Consider the following 25,990-nt stretch of genomic DNA (forward strand, 5'->3'; position numbering starts at 1 on the left):
CAAAGCAAGTTCAATATAATGCGGTTTCACCTATAACGCAGTAAGATATTTTTTGGCTTCCGAGGACAGCGTTATATCGAGGTGGAGGTGTAGTTAGTAACAAAACTTTGTGGCCATAACAAAGTGAAAATCTCAGTGTTTAAAAATAGGGATGTGCTAGCTAATATAAAATAAAGCTCTTATCTGGCGAGCTGTTGCCTTAGGAAACTCCCCTTGCATAGAGGCTGAGTAAAATTAATTCCCAATTATTTACTGTAGTAGAACATCATGCTGAGTCTGGACTTCTTCCCTAGGCAGCTGCTGGCAGCGCTCCAGTGCTTACCATGAATCCTCTTGCCTACCCCTGAAGCTGAAACCAGGAAGAAAGGTGGTGAGAGTACATTTTTGTTGTTTTTTGGCAAGAGTCAGGGTTTAGTTACCCTTTAATAGTGTGCACGAGAAATACTCCTGTACTTAAAATAACCTGAAACAACAATTAAAAGGATGAAGTCATCTTTATTTCAGTACTTTGACAAAATACCCATAAAATTCAAAACTTCTACCTTACAAAAATAGGTCTCTACTAGTGATATATTCTGTCTGCACTGCCAGTAGCAAATATATTAGGACAGAATTGTGTAACTTCAGTAGCTGTGTCAGAAAAAGTGCAGTACACTTTGAGCTACACATTCAGCAATCAAATACACAAGCTTCATCTCCTGACATCCCATTTGATAAATACACACTTTTTTTTTTAATAACTTAATCATTTAAATTAGCATTCCACAAATATACATGTAATTTAATGATTTTTGAATGAACACACAGTGCCTATATACATAAATTCCAGTCTGCGTGGATGTACCAGCAAGGGGACTGTGTAATCATATAGCTATGTTCATGTTGGTCCCACAATATACACATTATACAAAAGCACAGAAGGAGTACAGATTTACAAAAAGTTAGTTCATTCATCATCATTACCAGTGATGGAGATGTTGAAAGGGTATTATCTTCTAACACCAGAGTGCAAATGAGTGTAGGAAGTAGAACCTGTAAGATTAAAAAAAATCTTAAAGTGCTTGGAGAAATTGGATGATGACTTGTAGTCAGCATTAGTTATCTGACATTTCTGCAAGACTCTTCAGGTAACCTTTGCAGATTGTACTATAAAGTAAAAGATATACTTCAAGAACAAAACTACTTGTTTCTAAGTTCTGTTTTGTTAAAGTGGTTTGACTTCTTATCAAACTAGATTTGGGTCACTTTGAACAGTTACGGCTAGAAGTTTTGGATCCTGTTAGCTGATAAGTTAACAGAGGTATTTCTTACTGGAAGAGCCTTTTCAGAAAGCGTGATAAAAATGCTGCAATGTGTCATCCAGTACTTGTCAGCATGGGAATAGGCAACTGAGCCAAACAGCACAAAAGCTGATTAAACAGGAGGAATCTTGATTCAAAAGAGTTTACAAAACCAATCCCCTGTCTTTCTTAGATGTTGATTAAAACCTTGCTGGAAATTTATTAGACAGTTCCAGCAAAAGCTACACCACATATTTATTCAGTACATAACTGAACAGTTTCATTCCTATATAGTTTCTGACCACTCTCATATGTAGTGGGCTTTTTGCTCCTTGAGTTCAGCTGTGAGTTTTCCCCTTTGTTTAAGACTGAACCTGAGAAACCAGCATATACTTTCTAACTCAGAACAGGTATTCTGTGTCTTTGTACCAGGAAGAGGAAAGTTTGAGTATTTACCTGACTGTACGCTTCCAAGTCGCCTCTGTAGTGCCTCCAGTCGATTGATATAATCTGTTAAAGCTCTGTCAGGATCATAATTCTGCAGTTGAGAACATGCAAGGGAAGCTGGGCTTAAATCAACATGGATGCCCTGGTACCTAGCAGAAGAAAAACAATGAGCTGTAGGTTTCAAAAATTGAAGTTACTGTACTGGAATCCTGTTTCCAAAGGAGAATGTAGCAGCCATCTTATGAATGTTAAGTATACATATATGCTGACTTTTAGAAAATCACAGTGATCTACGGAGGGTATTTAACTGACCCCCATCCTGGCTCCCCAGTTTCTTGGACATGCTGGGGGGAGGGATAGCTCAGTGGTTTGAGCATTAGCCTGCTAAACCCAGGGTTGTGAGTTCAATCCTTGAGGGGGCCATTTAGGGAACTGGAGTAAAAATCTGTCTGGGGAGTGGTCCTGCTTTGAGCAGCGGGTTGGACTAGATGATCTCCTGAGGTCCCTTCCAACCCTGATATTCTATGATTCTCCCCACCCCACCCATGATACATCTACACTACAAAATAGACCCATGACAGTGAGTCTCAGAGGCTGGTCTAGGGGCTCTGAAACCTGGCCGGGCGGGGCGGGGCGGGGGATGTCCAGAGGCCAAGCAGGAATGTCTACACTGCTATTTTTAGTGCTGTAGCACAAGTCCTGTGAGCTGGAGTCTGTGGCTCTGAGATGTGCTGCTGAGGGGCGGTTGTTTTTTATTTCAGTGTAGATGTAACTTCAGCTGCCTGACTTCCCTGCTATTCCCAAGATTTCTGTTGCATTCCCTTGAGGCAAAAGTCTACAAGTCAGTCTCCTATTGAGACTGCATAAAACATGCAGAAGTAGCAGTAGTTTCAAGTACATTTGTTTTAAAAAATTCTTCTATGAAAAAGCAGGATGTTTGAAGAAGCTCTGTATGGTTTTAGTTCTCCTCTGTAGTTTCCAGCTGCTAAACCACAATAAAGACAACTACAACTAGATTAAATACTTTTCCATGTAACCAACTGGTGTAGTTGCCATAGGTTATGAGATTGCAAATGAGAGGGGAGACTATTTGTACAGTAGTGGGAGAGGAAGTGTCCATGGCACTACGTGAAAATACATCCCACAGCTTGAGAACTATTGGAGCCTGTTTTCAGAAGTGCTGAGGACCCACAACTCTATCTGAAGTTGAGAAAGACTGCAGGTACTGTGAAAAATCTTGCCTCTGGGGTGAAATACTGGCCCCAATGACTTCAACAGTGCTAGGATTTCACTGTGGTATCCTAGTGGTGATGCTCTGAATGTCCATAGATGAGGGCTTGGCATGAGGTGCTAGAAGCATTTACATAATTTTGAAGCAACCCCATTAGCTGATTTATGAATAGTGTTGATGGTTTCTGAAGAACATTATGTTCATCAGAAGGCTGGACACTACAAGGTTAGTATATATAGTACTTGAACAGCAAATATATAGTATATTACATATCAAAATGTGAAATTCCCACACTCCTAAAGTGCATTAGTATTAATTGTAGAAAAAAACTTTTCAGACAAAGAATAATTATGTAACAAAAACTTACCTGTGTTGAGAATTTATAGGAGATCTGAGAGGCTCTAGGTCTGATCTGGATCTATCAGAAGAATGTCTGTGATCTCCATAGAGCTCCAGACCACCAGCTAATGAATCAGGCCGTAGCTCATTACCTAAAACAACAAAGAAATATTGTCTAAAAAATATCAACCTGTGAAAATCAGACATTTTGCACATTGACAGATATCCCAGGTGCACTCTTTGTTTTACATGTGGTAAAGTGAGAGTTAAACACTACAGCTAGTTAAGAAAGTGCAGCTATTCTTGCCTACTAAGCTGACCAATACTGTTTACTTGTACTCCTTCCTCTGTCTACAGCCGTCTCTTGTGTTACACTTAGACTGTAAGCTCTTTTGGGGCAGGGACTGTCTTTTAGTTCTGTGTTTGTACAGCACTGGTACAATGGGGGCTTCATCTATGACTGGGGATCTTAGCCACTACAGCAAAATAGATAATTAATAATAAAAGTAATTGCCACTGTTTGATCACCTGTTTTGACACCTAATCTGAAATTAGGAAGGCCACAGAATAGTTAAGAAATAAATTCACGTATACTCACAAACTACATGTCTTAAACTTCTAAGACAAAGGAAGTCTCAAACAGCTGTATCAGCTCTTTTGTTTAGTGAGAGTAATTTTTGTAAAATGGAAATTTTATGTTCTACCATGAGCTTTCCCAGCATATAACTATGGGTTGCTTCCCCCCCCATTCAGGTACAGTAGTTACAACTTTTCACTTCTCAGGATCTTGGCGCTTCCTGCTACCACGATCCAGTCAAAACTTCCTTGAGGCACTCTCAAAAATAGCTATTTTAACAGTATTGAGTAACTATGAATATTGGGTGGAGTTTCACAACCAGGATTGGGAGCTCTGCAGAAAAACAGTTTTCAGGTAGAAAAGTTAGATTTCCTTTTCTACTCCATAGGCTGGAGCTATGGGATTCTGCCTAGCAGTACCCTAATTTGCATAAGGCTGGCACTGCACGGAGTTGCACTGGTTAATTTAGAACTATAATTCTGATGTAGCCCTATATTAACACTATAATACATAGTGCACATGTGGTCTGCACTCCCAGTCGTTTCCCAGCAGAGTTCCATTGCTAAAGGAGACTCTCATTCAGCCCAGGAAGCTTTCTTGAACCTCAAGAAATAGAGACTACTTCATTCTTTTACGATTTCTTGATAGGAGACCATGGGTGAAATCCTGGCTCACTATAGGCAATGGCAAAACTCCCATTGACTTCAACAGATTCAGGATTTCACCCCATATTTACATAGTCAGGAGTGAATAAAAGGCTTTTTGACCCTCCTCAGACAAACGGAATCAGATTTCCTGGATTTTGGGTACAGCTGGTGCTAGGCATAAGCAGATTAAGCAATTTACTTATGGCCCTGATCAGCTCCAGGGGGCCCCCAGTCACTATGTGTTGGGTGGGCAAAATTTTCCTGCTAGGGCCCCCAATGGGCTAGCACTGCCTCTGATCCAGGAGACATCAGACAACTTTTTTGTCTGGGTTGGAGTTAAGACAAAAAGAGAGGAAGTGTTGCTCAACACAATGGTCAGCAAAGTTGCCTCGTCTGCCCTTGCCTCAGGCTGGTGTGGTGTGCCCTGTGATAGTCAAGGTTCCTGCCTGTCCATGCCCTGAGAAGGATTTACTCAGTGAGCTACCCTTCTTAGAGCTGGGGGAAGGGTCTCTGATACCGAAGAACACTTCAGCAGACACGGAAAAATCTCACAGTTCACATGCTGCTCTTTGCTGAAGATGAAGCTGCTACGTTTTAAAAAAAACAACAACTGCACACAGATTTGCATCTGATGAGAAGCAAGGTACAAGAGAGTTCAGAGTAGTGTCTGTGCTGAGTGGAGTGGAGTGAAACCTGAGAAACAGATAGGTCTAACAACTGAAATGAAGGGGAAGGAGCAACCCATTGGTTCCAGATCACGGGAGGTCAACCTAAAATGTTCACTCAGCACTAGTATAATGCATGGATGATGCTTCTTCAGACATTGCCAGTCAGTGAGTTACCTGTGTTCAGGCTAAAGCCATCCCTGGTGACACTTATTAAATTAGAACCTGTAACTCGGTACCACCGACGAACCAGGAACTTCATTCTGCATTTAAAATAAAAAGATACTTTAGAGTAAGCCAAGTATTTCTTTATTTAAGTAACAAGCTTATAATGTTCCAAGGGGTATAATAATCCACACAGCAGCAAACTGAATAAGGAGATAGACTTTTAAAACCTAAAGAACCTGGATTAAACAGAAATAGAATTTACCTAAGAAAAAGATATGGGCCATATTCTACCTTCAGTTATACCTATACAATTCCAGTGATGTCTGGGTATTGAACAGGTCTGACTAAGGGCAGCATTTGCCCTAGATGTCTACATTACTTAGCATTAATGTCTTAAAATATAAGTCACAACAAATAACTGCAAAAAATTTCAGCCCCAATGCAGAAAAAAGGTCCATGATAGCAGTGGTATATTCTAAAGTAAAACCCTTAGTCACTAGTTCCCCCATCTTGCAAACACTTTCACTCATACTTAACTTGAGGCATGTGAGTAATCTGAATTCAGGGAACTGTTCATGTGCCTAAAGTTAAGCATGTATGTATTTTCAGCATTGAGGCCTCACAAAGGAATTAAAAAACCAGATGTAGTCAGAGTATTTACTGCTTATACACAATATCGCTCTCTGTCATCTCCAAAAAGTTTAAATATAACAACTTGATTTCTTAGATACAATTCCATTTTATGGATTACAAAGCCTGTGTTTTAAGGGATTGTTTTTACTTTTTAAAGACAAAGTAGGTTACAGAAAAGAAACAATGATACATTTCTAAAATACACAGGCACTCTGGAGACGTCACCAGTAATTCATTAGTAATTTTTAAAGCTTGTTATCATAGCCCATAAATTCTGACATCAGTGGATTACAACACAGAGCCAGGCTGCTTTGATTTACAGTTGTGCTGCAGAATGTCTTAAACAACTTGCTCCAGTCTTCTACATTACCAGTGTTCTGTGTAACTCTGCATTCTTTTTAAGATGCACTGTTTTCATGGTTACCAAGGCTTACAATTTAGAGTGTGTCACAAAAAATGCTGGATTGCACAAGATACTTCATTTGATAAAATATAAGGCCCTTCGTGAATTGTGGGATGATTGTCAAATAATTGTGGCTGAGTTGCGGACAAGACATGGAAAATCGTGGAAAAGTAATAATGGACCTGTATTAATTGCGGTAATTTGGAAAAGCTGGCTGCCCGTGACTGACAGCAGGAGCCCCTGCGGCCCAGGATTGACAGCTGGAGCCCTGGCTGCCCAGGACTGACAGTGGGGCTGATTGTTAAAATACAATATACAGTAACTCCTCACTTATAGTCGTCCTGGTTAACATTGTTTCGTTATTAGGTTTGTGATCTATTAGAGAACATACTCGTTTGAAGTCGTGCAATGTTCCATTATAAGGTTGTTTGGCTCGCCCCGCTCCGCCCGCCCGGTGCTCCTGCCGGGAAGCGGGGTCAGAGTAAGGGGGCTTGTCCCATTGCTTCAGCCCCCACGCCCTGACCCCGCTCCCCAGCAGGAGTGCCAGGCGGGCGGAGCGGGGCAAGCCCCCATGCCCCAACTCTGGCAGGAGGGCCAGGCGGAGCGGGGCAAGCCCCTACGTCCCGACCCTGCCTCAACTAAGCTTCACAATCATCATTGGTGAGTACAGTATTAAATTGTTTGTTTAAAATTATTTAAAACTTATAGTGTATATTTATATAATGTCTTTTGACTGGAAAAAAAAATTCCCTGGAACCTAACCCCACCCCCCCAATTTACATTCATTCTTATGGGGAAATTGGATTCGCTTAACATTGTTTTGCTTAAAGTCGCATTTTTCAGGAACATAACTACAACGTTAAGTGATGAGTTACTGTATATACACCTGAATTTAGTATCAAAATTGCAGTGGAAGCCTAATATTGTGGGATCTACAATTTTGTAATATCGCAAATTAAGTAGGGCCTTAATAAAATATATGTTAAATTCAATGTTCACATTTGGTTAACCTGTAACTTCCTGTGATTTACCTTGAAATTGCAATGGACACTCTGACCACAGAGCGAAATTTGGTAAAACCCTTTGAACGATGTGTAATAATTTCTAGGTCAGTGTATGAAGGCTGCCCACCCATTCTTGCAATGAGGGCCAGGGTGGCTTCTTCACACTCTTGGAATCCACCTACTAAGAGCAGTAAGTATTTTTTCTGATATATGAGAGCTTTCCGAAAGCTCTCTGCTCTCAGGTATTTTCCATAAATTATCTAGATGACAAGAAACAAAGAAAGCACTGTAAGTAAAGCATTCAGAGGACTGTTACAATTCCAAGATTTTTGACATCATTGTTGTTGAAGTTCATCTGTGATTATTCACTTCCTGTCCCTGCCTGCACTAATGATAACATTATTTGAATACCAGTTCCATAATATAGGGATGTTTTGAGCTGTAAAAATATATTTAACTTACAGAAGAGTGTTTATGTCTTACCCCAGGGAATGTTATAATGGAGTTCCATGTCTCCAAGACCAAGCCTCTGAAAACTGAATCATACTGATGTCCCCAGTTAGTCTAAGTGAGAATGATGGTGAATGCAATGGAAAACAGGCCCAGTTCTAAACAAGACAGCCCACTGTGCTGAGAGAGTGCAGTTGGGGACAAGCTTCCTACCTTTAAAACAGCGTTTTCAGAATTCGATCCCAATTCTCTCAGAAAAGCTTCACTCCTTAGTTCTGCTCTCAGTTTGGACAGCTCTGCATCAGCTTGTTTCAAAGATTTCTGTAGTGACAGCTTTTCTCTGTTCCAAATCTCTCTCTCAGAGGCAATGAGTGTATCGATATTAGCTCCATTGTCCAGTGAGTGTCTAGAAGACTGCAGAGGGACCAAACCCTATTTTTAGCAACACATCTTGTCATTTATTCATTGATTCAGTAGTGTGCTCATCACATTACTGAATAGGAAATCCAGGTCTGAGGTGAACCTTGGGCCCTCACACTTCAGGATAACAGGGGTTGAGAGCACTGTGAGACGATGCTATTAACTTCAAGGAAAAGTATACTCATTGCTTCTGTCCCAAGAACCCAAACTAACAGCTGGCTTATAGTAGCTTTATAGTCTTGAAAACACCTTGAGTCTGTTAGCTTCTAAAGTGGATGATGGGATGTAACCCGCCTGAGGAGGCACAAGGGACTTACAGGGAAAATGGCAGCCAACTATGCAAAGGTGGATGAAAACACAAAGTGCCTGTTTGTGGGAAAAGAGAGCTTGCCAAGGCACCCTGATTACAGACAGCTAGAGGGCAGGACAAGGAACAACTGACATCTGCTTGCGGGGGGGAAGGGAGTAGGGAAGGATGGGGAGAAAGGGAGAAAAGTTAATCACCCTTCTTCCCCTCCTCTTAGACTGCCAGCCCACTGAGTACTGAAAAGAACTTGTGTAGATATATTTCACGTGAAAAAAGGGTGATGCTTTTTAGTCTATACATATTTGTTTATGGCAGTGCATAGAGAAGATACATACATAGTCTCCACAAGGTTCTCTCTGTTGGTATCGTCTGAGTTCCTCCTCCAGTTTCATGGCAGCGTTCCTCAAATTGTTCTTTTCCTCACTCAGTCTGCTGACAAGCCCTGTCAGCTCTGCATTTTGTCTCAGCAGTTTTTCAGTTAGTGAGCTAGCGGTGGCCCCTGGGGGCAACACTAACTTCAGCTAGAAAGGAAAAAAACTTGCATGAGATCAGATTGATACGACTCCTACCCTAGATGACAAGTTTTGTGGATGATAACAGTGCTTTGTTACTGTATCAGAGAAATCTGAAAAGCGTAATTTTAATCTAAACAACAGGTGAGTTAATACACAGTTATAAAGTATCAGAGGGGTAGCCGTGTTCGCTGTTCCATGTCTCTAAGACTAACAGATTTATTTGGGCATAAGCTTTCCAGGTAACTCCCTTCTCTTCATGTGCTAATATATATTTATGCCTGATCTGTAATTTTCACTCCATGCATCTGAAGAAGAGGGTTTTTTACCCACAAAAGCTTATGCTCAAATAAATCTGTTAGTCTTTAAGGTGCCACCGGACTCCTCATTGTTTTTACACAGGTGACTTTTTATGGTATGTTATAGCAGAACATTTCATCACAAACTAATCTATTATAATAATAATGTGCAATATTTATTTTTATGATGTTCATGTTTGTTTCTAAAAACCGAAAGAGCAGTTTTCAAGTTAGTGCTATCTTAGAACAAAACAGGGAAAGCTAATTCTGAACTACTTTGAAAACAGATGCTTTGCACTGATGTTGGCTTTAAGGTTGAGCTCAGTCAAGAACCAAACATTGCACAAGTGTTATTCTTTGTGCCAGACTGCATCGTTTCATGTTCTGAACATTCACAATTGCATGCAGATTTTCCTGTTGCATTCTCTTAGTAAAGACAACATAGGTTAATTAAATGTCCTGTAACAACCTGATATAGTAAATATTAAACACTGATTTTTCACATCCGGGAAATAGTGAGTAAAGTTTTTCCCACAGTAGGTTGCAGCTATATGAGTTACTTTTAGTACTTTTCCTAAAGAAAATGCTAGGAAATGTGAAATATACGTCAATTTGTGATTCCTTCTCAAAGTTGACAGGTAAAAAGGAAAGGATTTACAGCACTCTTTGCCAATGTTAAATGAGCACAGACTATAGTTGACTCTTCACTGTATAAGTTTACCAAAAGTGATTATGTTCTCACCTCTTCTAGTTGGGACAATCCAGGTAATGTTCCCAACAGTAAAAGAACATCTTCAATATTATTTTGTACCTCAATAAAGTTGTCATCATCTGCTGTTTCAAACTGTAACCTGGAATGAAAATAGCAAATATTTATAGTGTATGCAGTGTAATACAATGTAACTACAGTGAAGTATACAGTTCTATAAAGTACGAGATTTCTGCATTTCTGAAGGAAGGCATAGGGAAAGTGATTGAAATTTCAAAAGTAAACAATGCTATGATGAACCCAATTCTCAAAAAGTAGAACTGTCTTTTTCTGGTTATTGAATTTTTTTTTTTAGCAAGCACTGCTTTCAGTTTTCTGAAGACACTGTTCATAAATACAACAGAGGGTCCTGTGGCACCTTTAAGACTAACAGAAGTATTGGAGCATAAGCTTTCGTGGGTGAATGCATTCACCCACGAAAGCTTATGCTCCAATAGTTCTGTTAGTCTTAAAGGTACCACAGGACCCTCTGTTGCTTTTTACAGATTCAGACTAACACGGCTACCCCTCTGATACTTCATAAATACAGACATTTTGAAAAGCTGGCCATTTCTCAGGTAAAGACACTCACAGTCCAAAAGAGTTTAATAACATTCCAAAGTGCTCAGTTTCCCATTTAAGCACCTAAATTAAGCTGGCCAGAGTTTAAACAGCACTCAGCACTAACAGCTACTGTTGTTTGGAAGGGGAGCTTTACAGTGCTGAGAACCTTTGGACTTTTGGACCCCCAGTCTCCCCAAAATTCTTAAACTGTTGTGACCAATTGTATCTGAGACATTTTCAGAAGTGCAGAATATGTTCAAAGTACACCTCTACCCCGATATAACGCTGTCCTCGGGAGCCAAAAAATCTTACCGCCTTATAGGTGAAACCGCGTCATATCGAACTTGCTTTGATCCGCCGGAGTGCGCAGCCCCGCCCCCCCGGAGCACTGCTTTACCGCGTTATATCCGAATTCGTTTTATATTGGGTCGTGTTATATCGGAGTAGCGGTGTATTGCACTTCACACTAAGTTTTTCTGATATTAAATCAGTGTAATAGCAGAATCAAAAACGGATTCACACTGGGCTTCCATGCTGCTGGTGTCACAAATAAAGTCCCCTCTTAGCAAGGTGATAGCCAGTAAAAGAAGGTTCAGGAATGTCAATCTGAATGAGAATTTTGCAAATAAAATTCACAATTTATAGAATCCCTGATAATCCTTTTTGTTTCACTATGAATGTTCAAACCATTACTGAATACAATAATTACTCAGTTCTTTTTAGGGATTTTCCATCTACATCAAGCTCAAGTAACCCCCTCCCACCTTGCATAAGAAGCCTCCTTTTTTTTGTCTGAACTGATGAAGGATTACACTAAGTGTTAATAGAACTGGATTCGCTACTTTGTGATCCAGTTTTATGCTGGTGTAACTTGACTAAAGTTACACCACATAAAACTAGAGCAGTGGTCTCCAACCTTTTTACGCCCAAGATCATTTTTTGAATTTCAGGGCAACCCAGGATCTACCCCGCCCTTTCCCTGAGGCCCCGCCCCTTCCCCAAAGCCCCACCCCACTCACTCCATCCTCCCTCCTCTCTCACTCGCTCTCCCCCACCCTCACTCACTTTCACTGGGCTGGGGTAGAGCGTTGGGGTTCAGGAGGGGGTGCAGGCTCTGGGCTGGGGCTGAGGGGTTCGGAGTGTGGGAGAGGGCTCTGGGCTGAGCCTGGGGCAGAGGGTTGGGGTTCAGAAGGGGATGAGGGGTGCAAGCTCTGGGAGGGAGTTTGGTTGCAGGAGGGGGCTCCAGACTGGGGCAGAGTGTTGGGGTTCAGGAGGGGGTATGGGGTGCTGGCTCCGGGAGGGGCTCAGGAAGGGGTTCCGGGTACAGGAGGGATTGCTGGCTCCGGGAGGGGGCTCAGGGCTTGGGATGCACGAGGGGGCTCGGGGTGCAGGAGAGGGTTGGAGTGCTGGCTCCGGGAGAGGACTCAGGGCTGGAGGTTGGGGTGTGGCCTCCCGCCGGGCAGCACTTACCTCCGGCAGCTCCTGGTTGGCAGCGCTGCTGGAGATCGCAATCAACTGGGAGATCCTCTAGGATCGACCAGTCGATCGCGATCGACCAGTTGGAGACCACTGAACTAGAGTAACACAGGAATGGAAATTCTGATTCAAGTGCCAAGATGTTACAGTTTGTTGGCCGCTACTAACAAAAACATGTAGCTGAAGATGCATCTAACCTGCTGGCGGCTTTGTGTGCCAATTGTTTCAGCTCTGAAGATACATTTTGTAGCTTTTGTCTGATGTTCTCCAGAACTTTACTTCCTTCACTTAGATCACCTTCTCCTTTCACTTCAGTCAGCGCGGGGTAGGTTGATTCATTCGTTTCAACTCCTTCCATTTTCTGCTGTAGAACCCAATTTCTTGTTCTCTCATTGGATGTATCCCAAGTAGTCTGCATACGTATGTATAAAAATGCAAATGTTACATGTATTTCAATTGGAAAACACTTAAAATGTAACCAGTTCTAGGTCAAATTACAGAAAATAAAGTGCACGTTAAGTCAAATTCTACACTGAATTATGTCCCGTGTAACCCTATTTACTTGAATGAGGTTGTATGTGGTCTGAGTCAGCACAGAGTTTTGTCCATTATTCCTCACCTTTAGCAAGTATGTGATATTTCCAACACACACGGCCACATTTTGGTTTATGTGGGGTTATACACCCCTTCCAAATGGGCCCAGATATGCCCTGAAAAAATGGTGTTCCTAGGTAGGCCAATCCTATGCACAATCACCTGGAGCATTCCTGAATAGGAATAATTTGTTCAATGGGCTGGGTGCTGGGACTACAGCTTGGTCTGCTTGGCAATGGATATATGTATGTGGACATACAGTCAGGCTTTGCTTACTTCTCCAGTTGCCACTCTCAGTTACCCCCCTCTGTGATTTCAATTGCACAGGACACGTGGAGTGGTGTCACTAGATCTTCCTGGAGTAGGCAGAATTGGAGTGGTCTAATGCTCCTGCCCATGATTTTGGCAGCCATGCTGTGCCTCACCAGCCAGGATTTAGCCCAAAGCAAGGAGAATCTCCAAAAGACTGAATTAAAAGAGTAGCAAATGAATCTGATGAAAATTGCTCCTCAACTTTACCGACCATCTAATCAAACTAGAGATTTAAGAGCAGGGTGACATCTTCAGAATTCCGCTCAGTGTTACACATTTTTCTAAGCTCTACTGTACCTCATTGAGATTCTGGCACATTGCTCTTTCAGCTTCCTTTTTTTCCTCCCTTGCCTGTTCTTTTTTCTGTAGCTCCTGTATTATTTCCTGCAACTTCTTTGCCTCATGCTCTAGTTTATGAACATGTTGTCTCTTCTCTCCAAGCTGCCAGTGAAGATCTTCCACTTTGGACTCCAGTTCATGTACTTTCTTCTGTGCTAATATGTTAGCATCCTGTTCTGTTTGTAGTGTCTTCCTCTGACTCTGACTCTCCTTTTCCATCTGTTGCCTCGTTTGCACAGAGTCAAGTTTATACCTCTCCATCTCACTGACTAACTCTACTATACGGTCATGTTTTTCATCCATTTGTTTTTGTAAATCTTTAAGTAACTCTTCAGTTGGTTTGGGTGTTCCATCCTGCCCCTTATCTTCAACACTCTGAAGCTGAGCACACAGTTCTTTCTCCCTTTCTAGGGCACTGCTCATTTCGAGAGCTCGGGCTTTCTCTGATTCAAGTAGCACCTGAAGCTCAGAGTTACGGCCTCGTTCATGTGACAGCTGGGCTGCATTCAGAACTTCCTGGGATTCAATTTTCTGTTGCAGATCACTGGACAGCTGTTTCTCTTGTTCCAAAAGTTTATTTAATTGTAAATTCTTTTGGTTTTGATCCTCAAGAGAAATTTTCAAATCCTTCAATAAGAAAATAAAAGAAAGTGACCGGTTATATTCATTTAAAATATGCCCTTTTGCTGAAAATGTAAAGTATTTAAATCTAGATCATTTCCTTTAATGCCATAAATCTTGATTAAAAAACAAACATTAAATACTATAGAGAGCCAAATTCTCCCATACCCAGTGCCTTGAGAGGTAGCATGGATGCTGGGAAATGCATCCTCTGCCACAGGAGTCCTGCCAGCCAGGATAGGATTCCATATGGTGGGCCCTGGTACACAATGCTTAAAACAGGACCAGCAATGTGCACCTCTGTATAGTGCTGTGTACATTCTAGCCAGATGTGGGGGCTGTGTCTGCTGCCTTGTCAGCCAATACATCTCTTTGAAGATGTGGTATATGCGGGCTGACCCCTTTCCTACTCATATCTGAAACACCATCATTGCGATACAAAGCCAGCTGAAATTCATATGAAGACTCCCATTGATTTCAACGGGCTTTGCATCAGGTCCTTTCTGCCCCGCTGCTTGTATGGGAGTGATTCTGTACACCCTCTTCCAACTCCAGTGAATATACTGCAGCAGCAGAGGGGAAAATCTAGCCCATAGATTGCACAGTACATTAAACAAAAGGTAAGCAGGGATGAAATGTTAGAGAAAATCTCAAAGTATTTGTATATTTTTTAATGCTGAGGATAATTTGAGAGCAAAGATAGGGTACCTCTAGCTCTTCTCTTCCTCTTTCTTCATTGCGTTCCATTTTAGCTTTTTCCTTTTCTAAAGCCCATTGAAGCTCTCTTGATTTTTTCTGTTCATTTGCCATTGTATCTTTTAACATATCTAGCTCAGCTGCTTTTTCTTTAACCTCAGTCCTAAGAAAGATACACAGGCAGGCTACCTTTAGGATTATTGTTTTTGTCAAAAAGTCACAAATTACATGGGGGAAAAAAGCATTTAACATTAACACACATACAGAACTGCTTTTTAAATCAGTGTGTAGGAGGTATATTTGCAAAGTCAGTAAGGAGAATCTGTGAAAATTATTTCCTTAGCATGATTTTCCTGCCCCGGTCACCTCTGCTGTTGACCCCAAAGCAAGAGTAATTAAATCACATAAGCTACATGGAACTGCACATAAAACTTATCACAAACTACCTATAACTTTCTCACACCATGTCAGTCTCAGCATAAACTGTTTTTCCTTGCTATTGTGTTAATAAAATATTTAAAATTTTATATATAATTGTCTAAAGTAAGTACAGAAATCTCAAAATATCTGTCCATGGGTTGTGAAAGTATTTCAGAGGAAGCAATAAGTAAAACTAAGAAAAACGAAGCTTTCCTTGTTTCCATAGGATTACATTTCAATTGGGATAATGGGCTACTTTTCCTCAGCAATGTTTTATAGAAATCTTAAACTCAGATGGCAACAATTTTCTTAATAAAATGAATATGGTAATAAAAGGCAATACAAGAATGAACATCTAAAATGCCAATGCAGGAAGGGTTAGCCACTGAAAGCCACACCTGATGGTTTCCAAGTCTTTGAAGTGCTTGTGCTGGGCCTTAAGGGTTGTTTCAAGTTCTAGTTTAGCTTGGGCAAGTTCATTGTTCAGTTCTGAAACCATCATTCTCTCAGAATTCAGCTGTTCTTGAAGTTCAGCCGCTCTGTCCTTCACACTATGGAGCTCCACTTGCATCTCCAGTATCTGAGACTGCTTCTGCTGCATGTTGTACTCCAGCATTTCTAGAGATAACATCATTAATATGGAACTTACCCAGGTAGCATTCTACAAACAATGTTACTCAATTGGGGTGAAATTTGCCCCTGTGCATACGACCATCACAATTACTCTTGCTCCACATAAGCTTTCAAAATGGTGCCTAGGCCCTGTGCCAGATCTGTGTACAGGAGTGAATTTTACCCTTTGTGAGGATCAGTTAAAACATAAATATTTGTTTAGCAGGACTTGAATGCACAATTATTTCAATTTCTTGTACCCAACCTTTGGCTCCCACATGCCTTTAAGCTTGCAGGATCTGAGCAGGATCCAAATACTGTCTTTGAAAAGGGGCATGCTAAAATGACTGTAGTCCATTAACATTTTAAGAATTATAATTAGATAAAAATATACATTCTATAGATTATTTGGAAATATATAAAAAGACTCATACATTTTGATATTGCAAAATATACTCGTATGTAGAAAACATATTTGGCACAAAGCACAGAAAGGTTATAGTAAGTACACATCTAGTCTTTGAACATTTTTCTCTGTCAAGTCTATACATGACTTAATCTTAATCACTATCAATGGCTACCCATTTTAAAGAGATACTCTCAAAGCTGTTAGACCTAAAAATTGAAGTACAGGCTCAGAAAAAATCCTGAAGGTGCAAACTTCAATATGGGTTCACTTTCAAAATCACTCAGCATCTCTTTAAATTAGGTAACAGAGGTAAGAGTTTGTAAACAGAGAGATTATTTTAATTTTCAAAAGGTAGATTGGTCAGATAAGAGTGAAAGTTTTGAATCCTCAAAATGACAGACACAGGATGAAGGGCACAATCTGAGGAAATATACCTACACTCTATCTGTAAGCATATTTTTAAAAGTGTGTATGAACACACATGCACAGGTATACACATATAGTATTACCACATAAAGAACCTTGACTTTTTGGATCAATCTCTTGTTCTCTATTTGGATTAATTTTTCTATTGTTCATCTGAGTGCGCAGTACTTGAATTTCCATTAGCAAACTTCTTCTATCTGCATTCTGAATGAAGTCCATTGCCGTTCTCTGGCTAATAACCTGTTAGTGTTACAAATTTAAAATTAAAACTCCAGAAAGTAATTAATGCAACACTTAATAAAGGAAACAGTTGCTTTGTAATGCTTTCCCATGGCATTTGTACATCAGCGATTAAAATTTAACATGCTTTGAACAGAAGTAGTGTTTTGTATTACCTGTTCTTGAAGTCTGTGCTCTAATTGGTTCATCAATACAATTGCATCCTTGGTACCCAGTTCTGCAAGTTCTGTTTGAAATGCTGCTAGAAGAACATCCTGTTCTCTCAGAAAGACTTGCTGAACAGCATGCAGAAGTTCACCTCGCCAGTCTGGAACACTTTCAGGAGATTCACAGTTCGCATAAATCTACAGTGGGATAAAAGTGACTAAGTATTTAACAGAATTGTAAGTATACTGATTATGTTAAATTATAATTTTATGTGTGCAGAGTCAGTGGAACACTAAACTTATTTCATTCAACAGATATACAGATACAATTTGTGTCTGTGCACATACAGATTTGTGTGTATATCTGTACTTACTGTATACATGCCATTATTCTCTCTGTATGCATAAATACTACTTAGTGCATGCAAACTGACATTTGCGTTTTTCACAGGGGCAACTTAGATCCCTACATTTGAAAATTTGACCCCATGTAGCAATATTCTGTTTTATATTGCATCAGATTCTCCTTTTAGTGGTATAGCTTTTAAGTTGGAACTCTATGCACTGACTATTACAGCACTTTGTGGTACTGTACCACACCACTGAGTGTATACTGTACTAATGGCTTTTATGGATCTGAGTTAATCTTGGTTACATTTTATAGTGACACTGCCAGATTCTTTGACTTATTCCTTTCCTTTTGTGCCCTACAGGCAGTGCAACAGGAAAGGAAACTACCCACATATCTGAAGCAGGGAATACACTTTGTGTAAGGCTCCTCAGAGGGCATAGAGCCAGTGTATCTTGCTCCTTAGCCAATCCCCTGCAGCCCTAAACATAGAAGATGTGTTGGGGATGCTCTCCAGCTAGCCCCAGAGCTGGTAAACAATCCCTTGCAGACCACTGACACCTGGGGTGGAGAACAGCAGAGAATCAAGGAATTGTAACCGCAAATCCTCGGCTGCAGCAGATAGACTACGCTGTTACTTACTATGGGCCTGATTCTGCCACCTTACTCACATTGGTAGTATCTCATGCCATATCTAGTCCCATTGAAATCACTGAGCAAGGCACTATTCATGGTAAGTAAGGGTGTCAGAATTCATGCCGTTTTTTTTAAGTTGATTTCAAATTATAAAAAAATGCATCCATCCATTGCTCTGAGAGCATGTACAAATAGGACTCAACGATCTGTCTCACATAACATCTTTCATAGCAATCTTACTTCTAGAAATGTTTGTAAAGGCTGGCTTACTATTCTGTACCTGAGTTCCCAGGGATTTTGTATTGTTAAAAGGTGAATTTCACTAATGATTTTTTTAAGTTCTTTTTAAAAAAAATCTCACAGGATTATATTTTTTAAATTTTGCAGTATATATGTATGATGTATATTTAGACTCTGATAAACAACACAATATCTTTGTTACAACATGTAAGTCAGGCACAGATGGAGAAGGGTACTCTGAAATATTTGTAAAAGGTTTATACCCTTCCTCTTAAGGCCAATTTTCCAAATATAGGCATCTAGATTATGGCACAAACAAGTATCATAAATCACTAAAACATGAAATAAAATGAATGAAATAACAAAATAAAGTCCATCTTATAAAGATAAATATTTTTTCCTGTCAGTGTAACTAAATATTGGAACACTCCAACATTTAAAACGAACATCTCCAATAACCGGCACAATGAGAGACAACATTGGGCAAAATTGTAATGCAGAGGCAACATGAACATCTGATTGGAAGAACAGCTGTAAGGTTCAAGTGCATTATATTAAAAATTACCAAATTCCCAAGTTCTCTGAGTAGAAAGAAACTATTGATTATATCTGGCCCAATTCTGTTAGGTGTTGAGTACCCTCACCTCCCATTGATCTGAATGGCCTTGTCTCGAATTGGATTTAAAGGTATGTTATTAGATTGTGTTATTAGATCTATCCAAATAAGACCTTCTAAAACTCTAGTCAAAATAAAGTAAATTGTACTGCAGCATATCCTGAACTGGTTGAGTTAAAACCTAGGCTCCTCTCTAGGCTTTAACTCAATCAGTTTAGCACATGCTAAAGCAGTGGTTCTCTGAGGTTACGCAGAGGTCTTCCATGGGCACATCAATTCATCTAGATATTTGCCTAGTTTTTCAACAGGCTACATAAAAAGCACTAGCAAAGTCAGTACAAACTAAAATTTCATATAGACAATGACTGCTCTATATACTATACACTGAAATATAAGTACAATATTTATATTCCAATCAATTTATTTTATAATGTTATGACAAAAATGAGAAAGTAAGCAATTTTTCAGTAATAGTGTGCTGTGACACATTTGTATTTTTATGTCTGATTTGGAAACAAGTAGTTTTTAAGTGAGGTGAAACTTGGGGGTACACAAGACAAATCAGACTCCAGAAAGGGGTACAGTAGGCTGGAAGGTAGAGACCACTGTGTTAAAGTATAAATTTCTGGAAATTTGCTGAAGATTCTGAAAAATTCAGTTTTGGTTTGACCCAAACCAAATTCCACCCCCCTATTTTTCAGGACTGCCAGTGAACCAAAAAATCAGTTATTCACACACCTCTAGTTTCAAATGCTGCTGTAGAAATTATTTTGATCTAAGTAGAGTTTTATAATATTGTTTGTACCTCAGTTTCCCTATGCAGTTGCATTTGTGTAATTAAATCCTTCAAAGATGAAACAGTGCTCAGAAAAGTTTTCCTTTCCTCAAGCCATGATTCTGGCCCTTGTTTAAGAGACAGTATATCCCTTTCACTGTCAGGAAATTCAGTGAGAGACAGCACCTGTACGCCTTCATGATGCACTGCTCGTAGCAAACCCTATAACAATAATATAAGAAAAAAGTTATAATACTGACAGTCATAATAGTGATCTTGGCTCATGAGCACTAGAATTTGGCATCAGAACGAATCAGAAAAAGGAGGCTGGTTATGCAAGGGAAAGCACTATCTATTTATAAGTAGCTTGATGAATATGATTAATGTTGAGACTAGAAATACAGAAAGTGCCTGATTATTTAGTAGGGTTTTAGAAATATATAAAAAAAATCCAAAACAAATATTGCTGTAGTCCCTGAAGTTCATTACAAAAAAATCTGTTACATCAATACTACAAATTTAAGCTGAGTTCTCTACAGAAACTTATATTTTAAAAGTTAAGCCCTGGAAAGTTTCCATTCAAATTTTGAAACTCGCATATGGGCTAGGGCTAGCACACGAGATTGGTGGCAGGAGACACATTCTTCTTTATAATGGTTAGAAATGAAGATAGCATTCTTATTTGTTAAAATTATTTATATAGTTCTCGCCTTTGCTGGTAGCCAACATATTATATAGTGGTGATATTTGAAAAATGCAATTAAAGAATTTTTAAAATATCTACTATATATAGGGCACTTCTTCACAAAAAGAGAAGATCTACATTTCAGACTGTATTAAGGAGCTTTAAAATGATCTTGTTTTGAAGTAAAAATTACATCAGCTCTAATTTACCTTTATTTTCTTTGGAAGCAGATCTGTTGAAGTTTCATCTTCTTCTCCTATTCCTTCTGATACTACGTCAGATCCCTGGCTCTGGGTGAGATAAATTCCTTGACTCCAGTCCGAACTAGAGTCTAAAATAAAAGGGAAAAACAATAAAGTTGAATTGCTGGGAAAACTTTAATTAACAGATAACAAAAAAGGACTTCTGTTTCTTGGTTGTTAGGACAAGTGGTTGCATAACATCCAAGTTTTTTTTGTTTTGTCTTCTAAGACTGGCTTACGCTTTTCTTCTTTGCTTTCAAAACACAGCAGCAAAGAAAATCATTTAAAATTCTGGGAGACAGAATCAAGACATTTATCTGAACACTACATAAACCTTTTGCCAACTGACCCTTCTGAGTATCTGTAGTCTCTGCCTCCAGTTGAATCTACTTCCTATTTGCTACTGTAGGATAGAGGGTTTTAATTTTTATGGTAAAAATTTGATGGGTCTGACTCACTCCTGTTGGTGCACACATTCAGATCACACCTGTCTGCAGCTATGGAAAGAGGTGCATGTGAGGAAGCATTCCCCAGGGGAAGGAGACAGTAATACTGCCACCTTGAGAGATTTTGCCAGCAGCCCGCAGTTTTAAATTCCATTCAGGGCTGAGGAGATTGCCCTGGATTAACGCTGAAATCAGTATGAAGAAACGATGGAGGGACTCTGCCCAGAGAGAAGGAACCAGCTTCCGATTTCTTTCCTCAAGGCAGCTCCATACCCCCTCTGTCACACATACATTTCTGTCCTAGAGTAATTAAGATTCACATACAGATATAATGCTCTTTGCCTTTCCCAGATATTCCAGCATTTGATTACTATGGGATTTTGTTTTGATTTTCACTGCTGCTCCTGTTGTAATTCCTTTTGTTATTGCAGGTTGCTTTTTGTTTTGCTTCTTGGGCTACAGGTCTCAATGCAAGGAGTTCCTTTAACACAGAAGCCTATCAGGCAAACGGGATGAAGATCAAGGTCCTGCTTACAAGTTGGGTTTGAATTGGATCAAGTTTTCATTACAGACACTTGATGTTCCTATGGGAAGATCGTGGGTAAAGAATAATAAGGGGAAGATCCCGCCTTTATAGGAGGCAAAAACTAAGGAATTTTGGGAAGGAACACTTGCTGATGGTATTACGTGTTGCTTATGCTGTGTTTTTTCTGAACTTTAAGTTTTTTGCTGTCCTGCTGCTGCATGCTGGAAGTAGAGAAGAAAAGCATCAAGTAAGGACCGGTTGTGTCTTTAATAAAATCCTGACTTTGGACCAAGGTCACAGTAGGAAAGTCATAATTAATAAGAAGGAAGCCTGCAAGATTGATATTTTACCTTGTCAGGTGACTTCAGTTTCCATTGTGCTAGGATTAAAGTAATGCACAGCTACTTTTGTTTTCTATCATATAAACATAATTTAATTTATAATACTATTATGGGAAATATGAAGGCTATAAAACAATTGTCTCTCACCACTAGAACATCCATCTCTGGCCATATAAGATGCAGTGTGTGGTAACCCAGAAATTGGGACTGCCTATATTTGGAAAAGAAAACATTTAAAACTTTGCAAAAAACACAACCTGACACATAAGGGCTCAGATTAATCAGAAGAGAGCAGCTGAACAGAGGACCACATGGGCTACTCCCTCCTAGTCACCCGGCAGTATAGATCCTCTTAAAAGGGGGCAGAAATGGGAAGGTTTATGGGCCAACACTTCTGCTTCACAAGTCTATTGAGCTGACTGGGCACAAGAGGGCAGCAGGTTGCTCCAGCCTAAGGGATGGTAAAGCTGGGGAGGGATTTAGGAACTCTCCCTGGGTGGAGCAACTCTACACAATTCCAAATACAGTACAGTGCCTTAATGGCACAGTCTTCCATGATTAAGAGGACTCAAAATAGGAACCCTACTTAGGAGTAGCATGAACTAAAAAATTCTTTATAAAATACAGAATGACAGAATAAAATTTTTTTTACAATATATACCTCTTTAGCTCTCAAAGTTTCTATGACCTCCTTCAAAGCATTACATTCTTCTGTTAATACCTGGACTGCAACAAACTGCTCTCTCTTCAATGCTTCAGATTCAGAAATATGCCTGGTTTCCATGTCCATGATTTCAGCAGCATGGAGTTCTTGCATTTGGTCAATTTTCTCGGTAAACTCTCTTATGACCTCTGCAACCTCCTCTGATGAATATTCATTTTGTAAATCATTTTGGATTTCTGCATTTTTAACAAGGACCTGTAAAGTTTGGTTGGAGCTATTGATTTGCATAGTCTTGTCAGTCTGAGATGAAGAACTTTTTCTGGTGAAAGTTGGGTCTTCTTTGGTAGAAACATTATATGGTTTGTCAACATCCTTTCTGCTTTCAAGTTCTGCTATTTCCTCTTCCTTTCTCATATAATCTGCAAGCTTCTTTTCTGCTTCAACTAGGTTGTCCTTGACTCGGTGTAGCTCTTCTTGAAGATGTGTCATACTTGTTTCTCTCACCTAGAGTTATAACAAATTTGAATTGCAGATATCCAAATACCTTTAAAGAACCAAGTTTACTATTTTTAAATGCTCTATTCCAGGGGTCGGCAACCTTTCAAAAGTGGTGTGCCGAGTCTTCTTAAATTAGAGTGAATAAATGGTTTCACGTGCCGGTAATACATTTTAACGTTTTTAGAAGGGCTCGCTCTATAAGTCTGTATTATATAACTAAACTATTGTTGTATGTAAAGTAAACAAGGTTTTTAAAATGTTTAAGAAGCTTCATTTAAAATTAAATTAAAATGCAGTTCTTATCAGTTTAGTGCAGTGGTTCTTAACCTGGGGTGCACGCACCCCATAGGGGTGCGAGATGCCCTTTCTGGGGGTGCGAGACTTGAGATTTTTTAAGAAGGTAAATCATCGAAAACACAAATTAAGCACAGGCACATATGTACAACTACTTTGTTTCATCAAACCTATGTATTTATTAACATTATGCATGTTTTAACTATTTCTGTATATACAAGCAAAGTTTTCAAGTTTTTAAGCTAATTGTAGTGTAATTTTTGATAAGGGCTGCAGAGCCCTGGGACCAGGCCAGAAGCAGAGCCCTGGGCTGGCTGCCGGTACCCAAGGCTGGCAGGAGGGCTGAGCAGGGCCGGGGCCGGGCGGCTGGAACCCCAGACCAGCAGCAGGCTGAGCGGTTCAGCCCGCTGCTAGTCTGGGGTTCTGTCCGCCGGCTCCTGCCAGCCGGGTTCCTGGCCGCCGGCCCCATTCAGCCGCTGCTAGCTGGGGGTTCCGTTCACTCAGGCCGGCAGTGGGCTGAGCGGGGCCAGAGGCCGAGACCCCGGCTGCCAAGGGGCTGGCAGCCGGAACTTCAGACCGTCAGCCGGCTGAGCGGGGCCGGCAGACAGAACCCCAGACCGGTGGCGGGCTGAGCCGCTCAGCCCGCCGCCGGTCTGGGGTTCCGTCTGCCGGCTCCTGCCAGCCAGGGTCCTGGCTGCCGGTCTGGCCCAGGCCAGCAGCAGGCTGAGTGGGGCCAGCAGCCGGGACCCCAGCTGGCAGCAGCGTGCCAGTAAAAATCGGCTCGCGTGCCGCAGGTTGCTGACCCCTGCTCTATACAATGAGGAGTCACAGCTATTCTTTTTAGATTAATCTTGTTTAGATGGATTATGTCTGTTAGATGATAACACAAAGTTATCTCAAGAGACAGACTAGATCCTGTAAATTGGTATAACTCCCTTGAAGTCACTGGAATTGCACTTATTTGCAGCAACTAAAGATCTGGTCCACAGCATCATGTAGTTTTCATAAATGTATGAACAATGTGTACTGTACAGTCATTTTTATGATTTTTTTTTTCACTGGAAGAGATAAAACAATTATGGAACGATCCAGTTCTTACCATTAATTCCTCTTGAAGTTTTTCTGACTTTTCTCTGTAACTACTCAGTTCTTCCTTGGCAGCAGCTAATTCAGCTTTGATTTTCTCTAGTTCACTTTCAGCAATGAATACACTTCCTTCTTGACTTTGAGTTAGTTCTGTGACTACCTACATGTCAGTACAAAATATAAGCAGTAGTAGATAAAACATCTATTACAATGGCATCAAAATACTGATGATGCTGACCCCTGCATGCGACTCCACAAAAGCTAGAGATGAGCCAAGCCATGTGAAGAAATGTCAATTGCCTTGAATAGGTGGCATTCTGACCAACCTAATTTCCCAGACTTACATTTCAAAAGGCCACTTTTCTAGATTAACTGGGATCCTCAAACTGAAAAAAGAAGTGGAAGTGCTGTGAAAAGGATAATCTTCTGGGAAGCTCTCTGGCCAAGGATGGAAAAAACACTAATATACTAAAAGGCAGCAACAGGGATGGGAACAAACAGTAAGCCTCTGGAAAATGAAGTCTGCTAGACACCATAAAGTTTTAAAGTTCTGACCTTATTTCAATAGCATTTGTACAAAAGGTTTTAGCACCTGTGGTCCAGGTCCTGCATTCCATATCTGTGAACTTCAGACTTTCAGCAGCAAAGCTGAGGTTTTCATTAAATTGCTAGCTACAGAACATACAATCTCTGCCTTGGAAAATGGAAGATAACACTCAACTCAACTTTGACTCAGAGGGTCAAATTAACAGGTGACATAACTGGTGATCAATGTGTGAACATAAATTGGCATAAGTTAAACATTAAAGAGGTATAAGGCCAGGGGTATTGCAGAAAGCAACCAAAGGAGGGTGTAAAAAGGTGTAAGAGAAAAAGGAATCTCTTTCAAACCACATGCACTTTTTTACCCCTTCTTAATCCTCTTGTTGGCTGTGTTTGTTACTATGACTGTCTTTTTGCTTCCTAGGCATATGAATTACATAGATGTGTAATTTAACCCCCATATACTTCACCTCTAAATCTGATCCATGGAGTGGGAAATTTCAGACATTAAGCAGTGGGCCTAGAATGTGGCAAGCGATAGGATCTGTCACAACCTCACTATTATTAGATGAGGAGACAAGGATAAAACACTAAGTTTCTTTGAATTTGGCTTCCATAATTTTAATAAATGGCATTGAAAATGAAGTTAAATTGATCATGTTAACCAGTCAAAACTGGAAAGCAGGTATCTGTGCAATGAAGATGCTTTCCTGGCATTAGATAAGAGCAAGGAAACTAAATCATCCAAAGCAGGACCAAGCTCTAGTGCCTTTGTTATTTACGTTATAAGAGCATCCTAAATTGGAATTTACATTATACTTTTGTGAGATCAGCTTACTTCAGCTACACGGGTTTTCATGCCCGTTCATTCCAAATACAGATGGAGTAACACTGCTAATTTAATATTCAAATAGAACATTGTTTCCCAAAAGCAAATAGCATTGAACTGTTGTTGCAATGTTAAAAATGTGTAATTGTTGAATTCATACCATTTTAATAGTTGTAAGAAGTGACTATTTTAGACAGGAGTTGGAATGGGATTTGGGTAGAAAGACTAGCTTTTC

General features: G+C 40.1%; 1 protein-coding gene across 4 annotated transcripts in view; it reads right to left on the reverse strand.

Moving 5' to 3' along the window:
* Positions 1-479: 479 nt before the first annotated feature.
* AKAP9 (A-kinase anchoring protein 9) overlaps positions 480-25,990 on the reverse strand; it is a 124,017-nt gene continuing 98,506 nt past the window's right edge. For 2 of the 4 annotated variants that reach the window (XM_029910968.1, XM_029910966.1), the window contains 19 exons: positions 24,397-24,543; positions 22,503-23,009; positions 21,989-22,052; positions 20,496-20,617; positions 19,632-19,823; positions 16,995-17,183; positions 16,683-16,839; positions 15,551-15,770; positions 14,745-14,895; positions 13,374-14,042; positions 12,368-12,582; positions 10,125-10,233; positions 8,907-9,092; positions 8,058-8,258; positions 7,422-7,654; positions 5,364-5,449; positions 3,326-3,449; positions 1,737-1,876; positions 480-1,032 (listed from right to left, as the gene is read on the reverse strand). In XM_029910968.1, the coding sequence (XP_029766828.1) occupies positions 989-1,032; positions 1,737-1,876; positions 3,326-3,449; positions 5,364-5,449; positions 7,422-7,654; positions 8,058-8,258; positions 8,907-9,092; positions 10,125-10,233; positions 12,368-12,582; positions 13,374-14,042; positions 14,745-14,895; positions 15,551-15,770; positions 16,683-16,839; positions 16,995-17,183; positions 19,632-19,823; positions 20,496-20,617; positions 21,989-22,052; positions 22,503-23,009; positions 24,397-24,543 (3,756 nt within the window). In that variant the 3' untranslated portion in view covers positions 480-988. The remainder of the gene's footprint in view (positions 1,033-1,736; positions 1,877-3,325; positions 3,450-5,363; positions 5,450-7,421; positions 7,655-8,057; positions 8,259-8,906; positions 9,093-10,124; positions 10,234-12,367; positions 12,583-13,373; positions 14,043-14,744; positions 14,896-15,550; positions 15,771-16,682; positions 16,840-16,994; positions 17,184-19,631; positions 19,824-20,495; positions 20,618-21,988; positions 22,053-22,502; positions 23,010-24,396; positions 24,544-25,990) is intronic. The other 2 variants (XM_029910969.1, XM_029910967.1) reach the window with 2 other exon arrangements.

The sequence above is a fragment of the Terrapene carolina genome, unplaced genomic scaffold (genome assembly GCF_002925995.2).
Source record: "Terrapene carolina triunguis isolate 2854851 unplaced genomic scaffold, T_m_triunguis-2.0 Scaffold84, whole genome shotgun sequence".
Taxonomy (NCBI): Eukaryota; Metazoa; Chordata; order Testudines; family Emydidae; genus Terrapene; species Terrapene triunguis.